Source organism: Desmodus rotundus, chromosome 6, assembly GCF_022682495.2.
Source record: "Desmodus rotundus isolate HL8 chromosome 6, HLdesRot8A.1, whole genome shotgun sequence".
Lineage (NCBI taxonomy): Eukaryota > Metazoa > Chordata > Mammalia > Chiroptera > Phyllostomidae > Desmodus > Desmodus rotundus.
Window position 1 is genome coordinate 107,543,285 of NC_071392.1, and position 15,858 is coordinate 107,559,142.

The window sequence follows — 15,858 nt, forward strand, 5'->3', positions numbered from 1 at the left end:
TGTTTTAACTTTTGTTACAACTGTCAAATACAATTCAGAAAATGCTAGAGAAGTAAAGTCTACTTTATTTACCCGTATTTTTGTTCAGTATGTTCTTTCTTCTTCGTGATGTTCCAACTATTCTATTCAGAGAAATTCCCGGAGCCATTCTTTTAGGGTATTTCTGCTGGTGACAGTGATCTTAGTCTTCTTTATCTTAGATGTCTTAATATTCCCTTCATTCCTGAAGGATATTGGGTTGGCCAAAAAGTTCATTTTTTTTTTTTTCCCATGAGATGACTCTAGTAGTACTTAGTTGTCTCTAACTTCATTTGAAACAATTTTGTTAGATTGTGTTGTGACAGCTGTCATATCAGCATGCATTTAAAAAAATATATCAAAATTGGTAAATTTTTCCATAGCCATTTTAATATTGAAGATGGAAGAAAATACACAACATTTTTGGCATATTATGCTTTATTATTTCAAGAAAAATAAAAACAACTGAAACGCATAAAAAGGTTTGTGCGGTGTGTGGAGAAAGTGCTGTGACTGATGGAACATGGCATCAGTGATTTGCAGAGTTTCGTGCTGGAGATTCTTGCTGGACGATGCGCCACGGTTGGGTAGACCAGTTGAAGTTGATGGCGATCAAATGGAGCCATTAACTGAGAACAATCAATGTTATCCCACATGGGAGATAACCGACATAATCCAAATATCCAAATCAATAAGGTTATTGGTGAAAATGAAAAATGTGTCTTTTATTTTATGGAAAAAAACGGACTTTTTGGCCAGCCCAGAATTTTCACTGGATATAGGTAGGATTCTGGGTTGGCGGTTCTTTTTTTCAGCTCTTGAAAAACGTTGTGCCACTTCCTTCTGGCTGCCTTGGTTTCTGATGAGAAATCCACTGTCATTCAAGTTGTTTTTCCCCCACTGCTAAGGTGTCTTCTCTGTTGATGCTTGCAAGATTTTTTTGGTCTTTAGTTTTCAAGAAGTTTTACTGTAATGTTTTTGTGTAGATTTCTTTGAATTCATGTTACTTGGGTTTCCTCAGCTTCTTGAATCTGTAGGTGTACGTCTTTTGTCAAATTTGGGAAGTTTTCAGCCATTGTTTCTTCAAGCCGTTTTCCCTCCCCGTCTAGGTCTCTGATGATATGAGCATTAGGTCTCTTGTTATCGTCCCTTAGTCTTTCTCTCTGTTGTTCACATTGGGTGCTTTCTGTTTTTCTGTCTTCTAGCTTACTGATTCTTTTCTTTCTCCATTCTGCTGTTGAGCCTATCCATTCAGGGTTCTTTATTTTTTATTTATTTTTGGTTATTATACTTTTCCTATGTAAAACTTCACTTTGGTTCTTTGGATTTTATTTCTTTGCTGGAACTTTTTGTTTTCATTAGTGGTGAGTGTGCTCAGGGTTACTCATTGGTGACTGCTTTAAATTCTTCTGTCAGATAACTATAAAATCTCTGTCATTTCAGTGTTAGCATCTGTTGATTATCTTTTTTTATTCAGTTTGAGATCTTCCTGGTTCTTGGTATGGTAAGTGATTTTTGAGAGAAACCTAGACATTTTGGTTATTATATTGTGAGACTCAGGATCTTATTTAAAACTTTTGTTTTAGCCGACTACCTCTGACACCTCTCTTTCAGGGGAACAGTGAGTGGGTACCTCACTGCCTTGTTACCAACAGGTGGGAGCAGAAAAATTCGTGTTCGCAGTCAGCCCCTGAGGACACCCAAGGTGGGGGGTTTCTCATTACTGCTGGGCAGGAACGGAAGTTCAGCTCTCCGCGTAGTCTTTGCTGACATCATGAGTGGGGGTGGGCATCTCATTACTATCAGGGCTGAAAGTCCCACTCCCTGTTGGCTCTTTGACACCACCCCAGTAGGGGAATGGGGTTCTTTATTACAACCTGGTGAAGGTGAAGTCTAGATTCCTCACTCAGCCTTTGCTGGTGTGGGCATCCTGAGTCACAGCTTTTTCCTTGTCATTGGACTGGAATATAATGGGTATTGTCCTATACTTTGTGAATTTTTAACTTCCCCTTTCCCTGGTCCTTTGCTAGAGCGGGCTTCTTTGGAAGGCATTTTTTTGTTTGTTTTTGTTTTTGTCATTTGTCATTTGTCATTTCCAGGTAGCCAGCTTCTTTACCTCCAAATCTCAGATATATAATGCAATGAAGAAGACCCAGAGAACTCACCACTGTGTCATTCCTTGTGTCCCAAGCTCCCTACATGATCTGCCTTCTCTTTACCTTTCAGAGTTTTCTTAGGATGTTTGTTTTATGAATAGTGTTATAGTGTTCAGACACGTATAGTTGTGCTTCGAGTGAGGAATGAAGAAATGTGCATCTTCCCAGAAGCATAAGTCTGCATTGCATTTCACAAATGAGTTTGTGGGACTTTGCATAAGAGGACTGAGATCTTACCAGGCCTCAAGCACTATTTACTATATGTTCTCTGACTTTGAGGAGTGGAGCAAATGAATCTATCAGAATTTCACAGATTCCGGATCCCAGAGGTTACTACTGCGTTGTCCGCAGCTAAGCCCATTACCAAAGTAACCTTTGGTCTTCTCCTGGTCACCGCCTGAAACTTAGCAGCTCTGATTCCTGTAATAGTAATAATCACAGCACTTTTCCCAGAACAGGAAAATACTAATTTTCAAAGCTGTGTTTCCATATCTACCCCAAGGTTTGAGAAGCAGTGAATTGAAGCAAATGAGCATGGAGGTTCAGGCCCCGGACCAGAAGGAAATTGGGTTCTAGTCTTGACAGTTAACATCCCAAATTCTGCCATTTGGACCCCAACTAAGACTGTCACTTCTTTTCATCTGGAATTTGGTATATGTTTTCCCGTGGAAAACAACTTTAGTACCAAAGAAATGAAAGTAATACCTTGTATTCATATAGAACTTGACTCTTTCCAAAGCACTTTTTCCACTTCTTTCATTTGATTTTCATCTCAGCCATGTGAGGTTAACACTTCGGATGTCACCGCCCTCCTTTGAGAGCTGAGAACAGTTGGGCCCAGGAAGTGAAAAGAACTTTGCCAAATGCTCACAGCTACTAGATGTTAGAGTTCAAACTAGATGTGGCCTCAATATTCTGGCATTCTTTTTCCCAATCAAGTATTCTTTTCGTAATCACGGAAGTAGACAGCGTTTCAGCTGCACATACACGTGCCTTCCCCCAAGCAGCAGCTTCTACGAAAAGGCAGCCACCGGGCCAGCTGCAGGCCAGGCCCTGCCAAGAGCTGGTCCCAGTAAAGTCCTCCTGCTTAAGCACTCGGTCTTTGATCCTGGAGAGCTCAGGCACCCTGAGGGGGGCGGGGGGCGGGGGGAAGGGTTGCAACAGAGCTGATAGAATAACTTGTTTTCTTACAGTAAGGTAAAACTCCTCTGGAACCATGTTTTGGTTCACTTATAAAATTAATGCCTGTATTATTTATTTTGTTCTTCAAACTCCTGAAACCTGGGCTATAAATAGAATATAATCAAAAGCAGATTAAATGGAGAATGACTTCCCCCAGATTTTGAGGTGGACAGATTGTATAACAGATTAAGCTCGACTTATATAGAAGCACAGCCAACATCGGAAGCAGGCCTGTTGCCCTCTCACCCCATACCTCCTGCGCTGAAGACACTGGTTGGGTGTTTCCTTCTCCCATGTCTGTCCTCAGGCAGATTGTCAGGCAGGGTCAAAGAAGCCCAAAGAGCCTATCACCCATAACTAGGGTCATTTGTCTGAATTACACAGACATGGGCATGGAAGGATTAACAGCTAATAGAATGGAAGAATCTCAGCATTGCAAGGCGCCCTGGCACACGTCTGAGTAGCCTCCGAGTGTTCCAGCCCCTCCACAACTTCGCTGTCAGGGGTCAGGTACTTCCAGGAGTCCGTGGGAAAAAGAGGAGGAATGTGCTGCCTTCCAAGGAAGCCCATTTCGTTGTTGGCTGATACTTCCTTATGCTGACCCAGATATCTGGCTGCCAGTTGATTCTATAGATCGTGTCTAGTTTTCTTTGGTACTGCAAAGAATAAAACTCTTCTTTCTTCCCTCTCTGATAGTATTTTAAATTATTGAGGCCAGCTAGCAACCTTAATCTCTTTAAATGTCTTTGCAGGAAAAGTATCCCTAGTTCTCTGCCTTTCTTCATATCACATCGTCTCCAGACCCCTCACTGCTCTGGCGCCTTGCAGAGTACACTGTGACAGTTGTCTTCTTAAAATATGGCGGGCAGAGGATCATAGAACATTAGAGTTAAAAGGGACATTTGAGAAGATCTAGTCTCCTCCCTTTCCCCAGCCTCTCTCTGTTTCAATACCAAAAGAACTTTGGCAAACGGATTTCAGGCGCAGCTGGAGTCCATGAACTACAGAAAGCGCAAAGCAGTCTAAAAGTTTGCTTGTGTTTGGAATGGTTTGGAGCCTAGAATTATAAATGAAACTGTTCTCTACCAAACTGTGTATGTTGCGAGATTAACATGTCTTTGAACAGAAGTAGGAGCAAGTACTGGCACAACTTTCACTCATATAGTCGTGTAATAGTGCGTCTTGTCCTTGCTCCGTAGCTGTTCCGACTCGAGGTGCCTCTGAAGCAAGGTCTGTGTGAGTGGGGATGTTGTCATCGCACAGCGAGCTTGGGAAAACTCTTATGGAGAAATAGGCCTGAAATGGTCCGATCCCATTGTGAGGAAATTTCGGTTAGGAACTGAGAAATCACTCTTACGAGTCAAGAGTTTGAGGGTTCTCTGAACTCAAACAGTGGTTTTCGAATGTGGAGTACTTCACAAAGCATGTTTCCCCATCAGTTAGGCATTATTCTGATCCCTGTACTAGAAAAGAGGAAGCTCAGATAGTTATTTTATTTTATTTTTTAATCCTCACCCGAGGATATGTTTTTATTGATTTGAGAGACAGCATCAGTCGGTTGCCTCCTGTACACACCCCCACCGGGGATCGAACCTACAACCTAGGTATGTGCCCTGACTGGGAATCAAACCTGCAGCCTTTTGGTGCACAGGATGACTCTCCAGCCAACTGAGCCACACAGCCAGGATCTGAATAGTTTTAATCAGCCACCTTTGACGTGTTCCATCTTCCACAGCACCTTCTCCATACACTGCACAAATCATTTTGCATTTCAGTTGTGTTTTTACCTTTCTTGAAATAATAAAGCATAATATGCTGAAAATGTTACGTATTTTCTTCCATCTTCAATGTTATAATGACTAAACAAAAATTTACCAATTTTGATAAGTTTTTTAAATGCATGCTAATATGGCAGCTGTCACAATGTAATCTAACAAAATTGTTTCAAATGAAGTTAAAGACCACTCAGTGCTACTAAGAGCCATCTTACAGAAAAAAGACCAAATGAACTTTAGCCAACCCAGTAGTTGAAAATGGAAATACTAAGTGATTACCTAGGGGTTGGGGCTGCTCATTAGTATTTCCTCCGTCCCAGCTCCCATTTGTTGGACATTTGCTTTGTGCCAGCAGATCAAACACTTTACCTGATTGACTCATTTGCTCCTCACGGTCACCCTATAAAGTATTATTATCTCCACTTTACAAATACAGAAATGAGCTTGAGAGAGATCGAAACATCTTGTCCCAGGCCAGAGAGCAGTGGGCTGTCAGACTCCAAACCACATGTGTGCTCAAGATGGAGACGGTGCCTGTTGCAGTCAGTTTCCTTTGTTGTGACGTTCTTGTCACACTCTCTGGGACCCTTCCCTCTGAAATGGCTGGTTCATACCTCTTTGAAGGTGACGTTTCTTCCAGATTGCTTCACACAGACAGAACTTGCGATACCAAGTGTTGAACTACACACTCCGACCCCGGCCTTCGGTGTGCTCCTGTGGCCCTGGTCTGCCCCTGCTGTGCACTCCACACACCCCCACAAAGTGGTCGTTCACTAAGGTTAGGACATCTTTTTCACTGGGACTCCTGGTAAGCCAGCTAGCTCTTCTCCATTCTGTCATTTCTAGAGGGAGGAAGTGCCTCCAAGAGAGGGCAGGGTTCAGAAAAAGGGGCTTGATGTTTACTAACTGGGCACCAATAGAAACCTTTAGATGGACTGGAAGACAAAGCCGGATGCCTCACAGCAAGCTGGGAGCCAGCCCTGCGGGCTTGGGGCACGGATGCGCACGGCAGTGTCCCGTGTGCCATCACAGGCGGCATGACAGCTCTGGTGCCTGGCTCCCACATTTTATAGGCAGTAGGACATCTTCAGTCTGAAAGGGTATGTAATTACAAATTTCGGCATCCAAAGGATCTCCATAGACACTATAAGGATACTGAAAAATGTTCTGTGGCCGGAAAGGATATTAAGGCATGGTATGCTCAGTTATTTTTTGCTCTTTTTTTAGCCCCCTCTAAACAGTGGAAGGGGATGAGATGGCATGAGGTGTGCCTTCAAAATGGTGTGGCAGACCTTCTTGTGGTTCCCACTCCTCACAGACGTTAGATGGCAAGAAACAGTTTGGGCCAAGGCAGAGAGATTAAACTGGCCTTCTCCGATTCTAAGTACTCTTCTCCAGAACGGGTGTTCAGCCGGCCTCTCCCGTCACTCCTTTTTTCATAGCTGGTGGTTGAAAGTGTAGGCTCTCGTCTGACTGCTGTGTTGGAAACCCAGCTCTGCCACTTACTAGCTGTGTGACCTTGGGCAAGCTACAGAACCTTTCCATGGCTTGTGGGCTGTAAAATGTGGGTAGTGGTAGTTTCTACCTCGTGAAGCAGTCCTGAGAAATAAGTGAGACGTCACATACAGGGTTTCGTGTGGTGCTTAAGTAACACATAGTTGTCGGTAATGTCAGCTATTCTGGCAAGAAAGAGATGTCTTCAGAAAATGGGCCTCACTCCTCTTTGCCTTTTCAGGGTTTCCTCCTTCAGGTCCTTCCCCGGTATGAGGGGCCCAAGGGAGTGGTTTGAATTTTAACCATTGCCCGTTGTAGGTGTCCCTCCAGTCCTACCGTCCCTGGGGGACTGGTCCCTGTGCTTTGTGCTCATCCAGGAGGCCACAGACATTTTCTGTAAGGGACCAGAGAGTGACTGTCCTGGGCTGGGGGCCACACTCAGTCTGCCACACGTTCTTCTTTTAAAGTTCCATTGCTGAGACCAAGAAGGGGGTCGGGAAGGAACCTGTTAGAGCCAGTTTGACAAATGCTCCAACTTGGATAAGCCCATGCCTGTGATGTTACTCCAGTTTCATTTGGAGGCTTAGATTATGATTTTAATCTTAAATTCCCGGGATTTTGCACCATCAGGTCCCGTTCCTAGAGCAGTTGTGTTTTGGGAAGCGGCGTCTGTTGCTGTGAAGTGGCGTCTGTTGCTATGAAGTAAGCTAACCACAATGAACAGGAGCGTGATACTCTCCCACCACCAAATTGCGGGCACAGCCTTGTGAAATGGCTATTAAATTGCAAGTGACGGTGGTAAAGCACATATATAAATTCACAGCTAAAATAGCGCGTGTAAAATGTAATTGCCAGGGAGAACACTTCAAGTTCATCATTCTTTAAGCTGTAATTCTCTACAGGCAGAATCATTCCACACAGTTCCAGGAAATCATGCTTATTTTAAACAAACTGCTTTCTGGCTCTTTTCAAAATGTGCCTAAGTGACCTTTATTTCTCAGGGACCATTTTGGTCTTTGAGATGTTCATGGACAGGAGATACCCTCTTGTGCGTGTTAACTCCTTCTGTATAATGGCTGTCTGAGGTGGTTTCTTCCTGAGCTAGTTTTGCTGATGGCATGGCTTCCTTCATCCCTAGGAGAGTTCCAACGATGGAGGTGATGGCATTTTTGGTGAAAAGAAGGATGACAGCCAGGCAGGTGAGACTATGTCCTTCTGAAGGCAAAGAAGAGTAAGGTCCCAGTTCATAGTTATGGAGTTCATATACAGTCAAATGTTGTTTTTTAAGGAGGCTCTTTTAAAAAGCCAAGTAAGCTGACCTTCATCGAGCTCTCCTGGAGTCCTACGTGGAGCCGTATCATGGCTCTGGCAAGCTGCCTCCACCTGGCATTGAAATTCAAAAGGGAAACCCATGGTAACATCTGAAGTCAGGATGGAGTCTAAGAAAAACAAAGGAATCGTCGTTTCATTGATTTTTTTTTTAATTTAATTTTTTGGTGAGGGAGAAAAGATAGGGGGGTTTGGTTTGGTTTGGTTTTTTGGTTTGGTTTTCTGATTTCACACTTGAGTCTTTGGCAATGGGAAGGCCCGGCTACACAAAAGCCCATAGTCCTCTATGGAGAAGGCCACAAAGGGTCTGCTTGTGTCCGGCCTAGGGCAGGGTCCTCGAATCAGTTCTGCAGACAGACACGTTTGTATTTGAGAGATAGTAGCCAGCCATAGCCACGTGGTTTCTAAAGTGAAATGGTAGCCTTACCAGCTGTGCCTAGCTCCTGAGCTGATGAAGTTCTTGAGTCACCTCTGTTTTGGTTCCGTTTGTAAATACTAATGTCCTCACTGATGTTTGAAGCCCAGGATGGCTCCGACCCAGACAAATCGCCCTGGCCAGTTTCATCTGCACTGACAGCTCGCCTCAGGCGGCTGGTCACTATTTACCAGCGCTGCAACCGCAAGGAACTCTGCCGGCCTGAAATTCTGGGACCAGGTAACCAAGGATACTGGGTCCAGGAAGAGATGTTCAGGAGAACCTCAGAAATGGACCTCATCAACAAGGAAGCCCAAAAGAGGTAAAGCCAGTGGCCAAGAGGGTGTGCTAAGCTGCCCACTGGGTTAAGGGGACAAACGGGAAAGCCGGTAGCTGCAGGCCAAGTGTACTCCAGTATTAACTAGATCCAGCCTCCAAATGTTGTTGTTTCCTCTAACTGGGGAGTCCAGTGAGATCGAGGGCCCCCTCCGTTCACAGTTCCCAGACTTTTATGATTTTCCAACTTGACCCCCTTTCCTAAGTTGGACCCCATCTCTGAGGGTGGGGTTTAAGAACCCCATGCTGGGTAAAAGTGACAAAAGGTGTACATCAGACCCTGCTCTTTCAGCAGCAGGGTGAGTAGTGCGCATTGAAGCTGTCTTATAGCTACCAGTCCTTGTCAAGCCTCTGAGAACAATCAATACCATATAATGCCAGCCTAGAAGGAAGATATAAATTGCCAGGAATCACTTACCTGTGTGAAAATTAAGCTAAAATGGCTCAGAAGGCCAGCACAGGAATGACGCCACCCAAAAATTAGCGAAGCTTCAGTTCTGAGTCTATATATCTCTCCATCCTTCTGGTGTAGCATCCAGTGAATTAAAAACAACATCACGTAGCACATTCACGTACTTCTTTGCACGCCTTCTGGCTTTATGAGATTTGGTGGCCCAGGAAATATTTCCTCCCTCTTTCACAGCTCCAAAGAGAAGAGCCAGAGCCCCATCCTGCCTGCTTCCCACTCTTCCTCCGAACTCCTTGCCACAATACTCATGCCACTCCCTCGGGGGTGACGCGTGTGCTGCCCGGAGCCCCTTGTAAAAACTGGCGGAGTATAATCATGCAACTCCCTTAGGTCATTATCTTAGTCCTACAGGATATAAAAACCAGAGAACGTTTGCGCTCTAGAGAAAATAATGGATGTGGACAACCTGCCTGCGGAAGCAGGAAGAAAGCCGATGTGCGATAGGGGCCCAGGGAGGTGTGCTGCTGAGGGAGGCGCTTCCCTTCTCTGGACCAGTTTCCTCGTCTGTAAGATGAAGGAGGTGAATTTAATGGTCTGGAAGGTTCCTCCAGGATTCTGTAATTCTAGGATGTCATACAGGGGAGGAAAAATAATGTAAAATGTTTAACCATAAACAGTATTATAAAAACATCTCCCACAAGAGGAAATAAACTAGGAACTGTCTCAAGCTGATGAATCAGGAGATCACAGATGTGCAGGCGTGGTTTAGAAATTGTGAGGGAAATACCAGAAGAGAGCTGGAAAGTTCAAAACGCTGGTCAGATGATAGGCTGTTTTCATTATAAGCCTCTCAGCCCAATTTAACTTCAATAAAAACAAACGACAAAACAGACAAACTAGTCCTACCTGCTTTCTTAACTTCACAGGCACTTCTAGTAGGTATTTAGTAAGTTAGCTGTTGATTTTTCTAAAAAGAAGGAAAAACAGCTCCACTTTCCTTTCTGATTAAATCTCAGGTGGACAAGGAGGGAGCAAGCAGACTTCTACAGAACAGTGTCTTCCTTTGGTGTTGTTTTTGATCAAGAGAAGAAAGTGTTTGACTGGACACAATTCCGCATCATCTCCCGTTTGGACAAGAAATCTGACGAGAGCCTGGAGCACTATTTCTATAGTTTTGTGGCCATGTGCCGGCACGTCTGTCGTCTGCCTGCGTGGAAAGACGGTGGTGAGAAAACTCTCTGTCCCGATACCCCAGATGAGATAAGGAAAGACATGCTTATTTTCAAGGCTTAGAATTATTTTTGGTATAATTATAAAAGTGGAGTCTAGCTGAAAATTTCAGGTAAAGGCAAGTGAGTTTTCACAAATTTATGAACTCCAAATTGGGTCCACCTTCATAAAATAGAAGCCCTCTCCCAAAATGATGTAACTGCAACAGAAATGGGAATTCAGAGTAAAACCTCACAGAAATATTGGGACTCCTATGAATTACCCTTTCCAAAGTATCGTGGAGATTTATCCTTCTGTGAACTTTGCACCTTCCTTAGATTAAATCTTAATAACTTTGTTCTCTCATGTGTTGACTTGGAACTAGAGAAAGGGAGTGGCTGTCAGTGAAACATCCCCTGATCCTATGGAGGCCTTTTCTGAGAAATTTCTTCCTGGGTGGGATTCTTTGCAGCAGCCCCCTTCAAGGCCCTCTTCAGCCTCCTGCTCGTAGATAAACTTGCCCTGGGCCATGTGACTCTGTTTTAGGAAAGCTAAACCATACATTCAGCCCACCCAGCCTGGGTGCTGGGCTGTTGGCAGCATGCACAGATGTCCCAGCTTTTGCCCACGTGTGGCACAGTTAGTGTGTTTTCATTAAAGCCAGAGAGCTGGATAGATTGGGAAGATCTGGACCTTGGAGTCCCACTGACAGAACCTGGATTTGAATCCTGCTTCTGCCACCTGGAGCAGGTTAGCTTACCTGGCATCTTCCCTTATCCTTAAAACAGGACAGTGTCGGTGTGTCATAGAGTTTTTGTGAGAACGAAATAACGCGCAGAGAGTGCCTCGCGTAGAGCGCACGTAACGTGTGCTACTGACGGGGAACTCATCTCACTTCCACAGCGGAAGTTTGCGCGCTCTTCTCTGACCCTCACTGGGTCTGTCCTTGTTTCACAAAAACCTCCATTCTCTCAGCTTTTCATTTCAGCAGGGGCACGCACACCTGGTACTGCCGTGCTGAGGCGTCAGGGAGCTAAGCTGTTAGACCAAAGAGCAAGGACTTGGGGGCAGCCAGTGTCCGAGGGCTACCTGAAGTGACTGGCTCTTTGTCTGCCTTTCCAGGTGCCCCGGATCCCACCATCTATGTTGAGCCTATCACTGAGGAGCGGGCCGCAAAAACCCTGCACCGCATCGAACTGCTGCGGAAGGTCCGAGAGCAGGTGCTGACGTGCCCTCAGCTGCACGAGCGTCTCCAGCTCTGCAGGCCCAGCCTCTACCTCCCGGTGTGGTGGGAGTGTGGGAAGCACGATCGGGACCTGCTCGTCGGCACCGCCAAACACGGACTGAATCGCACTGACTATTACATCATGACCGACCCCCAGCTGTCCTTCCTGGACGCCTACAGAAACTATGCCCAGCATAAAAGACCTGACGCCCAGTCTCCAGAAAGTCTCTGTTGCCTTTACCAGACCAACTCCAAACTGTATGAATCTCTTACATATACACAAATGAGCAGGACTTCAGAGTCCCTTGAAAATGAACCTGAGAATCTAGGGAAAATAGAATGTAGAGAGGATCCCCTCGGTCCACCTGGGGGCAGCTTACCTGACATGACTTGTGAAAACTTTATTTCCAAAGTTCAGGATGTCATCTCCATCGGCCATGATGAAAGTCTGCTGCCTGAGTCCTTGGAGAGCATGATGTACGGTAAGACGGTGCTCAGCCGAGAGCCAGGCTCTCTGCAGGAGAGCCCAGGTACCAGTACAGAATCCAGGACAGATGCTGTTGCCATCTCAGCCAGCAAAGATGCCAACTGCCAGCCTGGTGGCCATGAGGGAGAAGGAGCTTCGGGCTCCTCCCTCATGGATAGTTTAGAAGCAGGAGTAGCTCAGATGAACATTAAAAATGGAAATCATCTGCCGATGTCTCTTGCAAGAGAAGAGGACCTCTGCTGCAGGGAGGCAGGGCAGAGACCTGAAAGTATCGGGCAGTTAGAAGCCAAGTGCTTGGCTTCCCCTTCCTTGGATCAAGGAAATGAAAGTGGGTTTGTTGATATGTGTAACCTTAGTGTCTATGACTCCAAAAGAAACCTGTCATCAGAGCAGCAATTAATTGATTTATTAGAAAACAAAAGTTTAGAAAGTAATTTGATTTTGAGTCGGAACCACAGTGATGAGGAGGAGGAAGAGGAGGAAAACGAAGAGGAAAACTTGGACATGGCAGCAGGCATGAGGGGAAGGCCAGGGGTTTTGCCTCTGACCCAGCCCACTGCTCATATGCCAAGTGAAAGGAGCCTAGGCTTCCATGTAGACGAAGCCAAGAAAGGCAGCCTGGAGGCTGTGAGCCAGAATGCCAGACTGCAGGGGGCTTTTCCTCAGGCATCCTGCCAGTGTCACTGCAAACACTTGCAGAGGTGGACCCGTGGCCTTGAGAATGATGAATTTGAAGTGGAGAAGCCTAAGGGTTATGACCCAGATCTGTACAGAAGCAAAACTAATAACATCACAGTGGAGCGGGAGCTCACTGCTCTTGCATCAGAGCCGTTTCAAGTGAAGCATGAACTTTTAAAAGAACCTTGGAAAGAAAGTGCAGAAGGGAAGAAGGGTTTCCTTACACGTCCTCCTGAAGGAAGCGAGCTCAAGTCAGAAGACATGGATTTTGAGAGTAAAGATGACTATGATAGAGATGGAAACTGCCATGGTCAAGGTACAGTATGGGGGACGTTGTATGTTTGGGATAAACCAGTTCTCACCTGGCAGGGAGGAGAAATGGGAGGGCAGTGCTGAGAGTTTTGCTGCTTCTGAAACAGACCTGCTCATACTCACCGTGTGTTTAAAACCAAAGGTCCGAGGTCTTGGTCTGAAACTGAGACAGAGTAGCTTAACTCTGGTCATTCCAGAAAAGTGAGGAGGGTTGTAGACAACCATTGCTACATCAGCCATGTGATTGGGGCGGGATGTGGGCTTTTTACGTGATATATGCTAGAAATGCCACTGTATACGGCACTTCAAACTATAAGCAGAACAACTGGGGAACCTCAGGAACTCCATAAAAAATACAAATAAATGTGATCCTTATTGCGATGAAGAAAGATAGCACCATTTATTCATGTCATTGTCAAAACCCTGTGACTTAATGTTGGTGCATTTGATTTAGAGTCCTTTTAGTAAGTCAGAAATTAAAATAAAATTATAAGTACCTCAACAAATACAGAAATAGATGTGATCTTTTTAAATAGGGAAATCTTAGATAAGGGTGCGAGTTAAAAGAAATTTTAAAACTTTTAAGAACCTACCCAACCTTTCGTTTTAATCACTGTGATAAGTGATTATTGTGGGAAGTCTGCTGAACCCAAATTACATTTGATGTACTAGCAAGGTTAAGGCCAGAGGAGCTGAACTGAAAGCAGCTTTTGCCCCAGCTGACTCAGGAGGAGCCAGTCTGTGACCCTACCCATCCTCCTCACTGCAGGCCACGAGGGATGGCTGCCGTGTGTTGAATTATAAAACCCACTTGGCTTATTTGAGCCCTGGCTGGTGTAGTTCAGTGGATTGTGCACAGACTGTGAATCAAAGGGTCGCCGGTTCAATTCCCAGTCAGGGCAGATGCCTAGGTTGTGGGCTGGGTCCCCAGTGGGGGACACATGAAAGGCAACCACACATTGATGTTTCTCTCCCTCTCTTTCTCCTTCCCTTCCCCTCTCAAAATAAATAAATAAAATCTTTAAAAAAATAAATAACCCACTTTGCTTTTTGAACCCTGGAGTGGAGAAGATCAAGAAGTAATCAGTGCTTGGAAACCCAGACAGTCAAACGAGGATGGGGTTTGGAAGAGTATGGTTTAGAGGAGAGCTGTCATGCACTGATGTTCTTTGGTGGCAGTGTCAGCCTTTCGAAGTTGAGGCAGAAGGTGGCAGTGGACTTGATAAGCTTTGGTGAGCTTGCACATATTCGTGAGTGGGAGCCCCTTGCACCAGTGCTTTTAAAAGTGCTTCTGCAACCCTCGGCAGGGGTTCTCCACACGTGTGCTACGTGGAATGGAATAGGTGAGGCAGGGAAGATTAGCCCTGCTTCTGAGACTGGAAATCGCAGCTGAAGGAGCGATAATTGGCACGGTTGTTAAAGCCAGCACCTCATCTCTTGGCTTCTTTTCCAGGGTTGCCTCACATCATTTTGCTTTTTCTGAAAACTTAAATCCAGCTCCTCTGCTTAAAACCATTCAGTGATGCTCCCCAAGGGATCTAGAATAAAAGTCGCATTTTATTTCATGGCCTACAGGACTCAGCGTAATCTAGAGGATTCTGCCCCTCTGGCCTCATCTTTGTACCTTTTTCCTGGATGCCTCTTAATTCCCCAGCTCATCCAGAGTGCCCTTCCCATTGCCGCCTCATCTTCTCGGGTGTTCTCTCCTTCGAGAGGCCCTCGCTACCAGCCTTCCCTCCCCCAGTAGGTCCTTCCCTCTTACTTCTGTCACGGTGCCTTGTTCCTTTCCCTTTATAGCACTCAGCAAGGCACATAACTGTTACTCATTTATTATTGCTACTTTTTTTGTATTTGCTGTTTTCCTTTCTTTCCCCGGGGAACTGTAAGATCTTACAGGCCAGGGCCACATTTCTCTTGTGGTTCCTTGGATCCACTGGCCTAGTAAGGCCCTATTCATGGTTAGGGGTCTCTGCACCTCCCCAAGAGACTCGTCCAGTCAAAAGTGAAATCAGTGTGGTGCCAGGTGGGTACTTGAAGTATCTGGGGAACCACTTGTAAAGTGTGTGACTGTCTCACCACTCTGCTGTCCACCTGAAACTACCACAAAACAATACTGACTGTAAACTGTAATTGAAAAATCACATGTTTTAAAAAGTTAAATCTCCACCTGTGAGAGGAGAGACGTTCCTTGTCATTTCACTGAGAAAAGAGCTTCCCAGCTTTTCCTGCCCCGGGCGTCTCGCTACCCTCCTTCATTCCTGTTGTTCCTGGTAAGCGGGCCTTTGAAGATCCACTGAAGCTTGAGAGAGTGAGTTGCATTTTCACTCCTTTCTGTCAATGAAATGAATGTTCTAGGTTTCTTTGCATCATTTTTACCTGAATCGCATCTGTTTTACCTTTGTTGTTCCATGACTTGTTATCCTTTTCGCTAATATCACAGTCTGTCCCTTCAAATGCATCAGAAGTGTCTCAGCGTTTACTTTCCTCTTACCCACTACCCCAGATGTGAAAGCCTCTGTGTGGTCCATCTCCGCTCACTCTTGGGCACACAGAAAAACATCCTTTCTCCTTTATTTTCTTGTTGTTTCTGTTCAGGTATGGATACAAACTCTTATCAGATGACCTGTATAGGTAGCCCTAGGGCAGCATCTACCTTTATGGCTTAACTGATACAGTTTTTCTGGAGATAGAAGGTATGGAGGTTAATATTCAAGGAGGATTGAACAAAAAGGGAAAAAGGACTCTCAGACATGGACAACCGTGTGGTGATTGCTGGTAGGAGGGAGGTATAAGGGGACTAAATAGTAATGGAAAAAAATGCAATAAAGATTAA

The 15,858-nt window shown here is 45.1% G+C and overlaps 1 protein-coding gene across 8 annotated transcripts in view; it reads left to right on the top strand.

Annotated features, from left to right (window-relative positions):
* CHD6 (chromodomain helicase DNA binding protein 6) overlaps positions 1–15,858 on the top strand; it is a 171,004-nt gene that overhangs the window by 141,854 nt on the left and 13,292 nt on the right. For 7 of the 8 annotated variants that reach the window (XM_024559595.4, XM_053927248.2, XM_053927255.2 and 4 more), the window contains exons 28-31: positions 7,764–7,824; positions 8,475–8,691; positions 10,131–10,339; positions 11,446–13,029. In XM_024559595.4, the coding sequence (XP_024415363.2) occupies positions 7,764–7,824; positions 8,475–8,691; positions 10,131–10,339; positions 11,446–13,029 (2,071 nt within the window). The remainder of the gene's footprint in view (positions 1–7,763; positions 7,825–8,474; positions 8,692–10,130; positions 10,340–11,445; positions 13,030–15,858) is intronic. The other variant, XM_053927253.2, reaches the window with a different exon arrangement.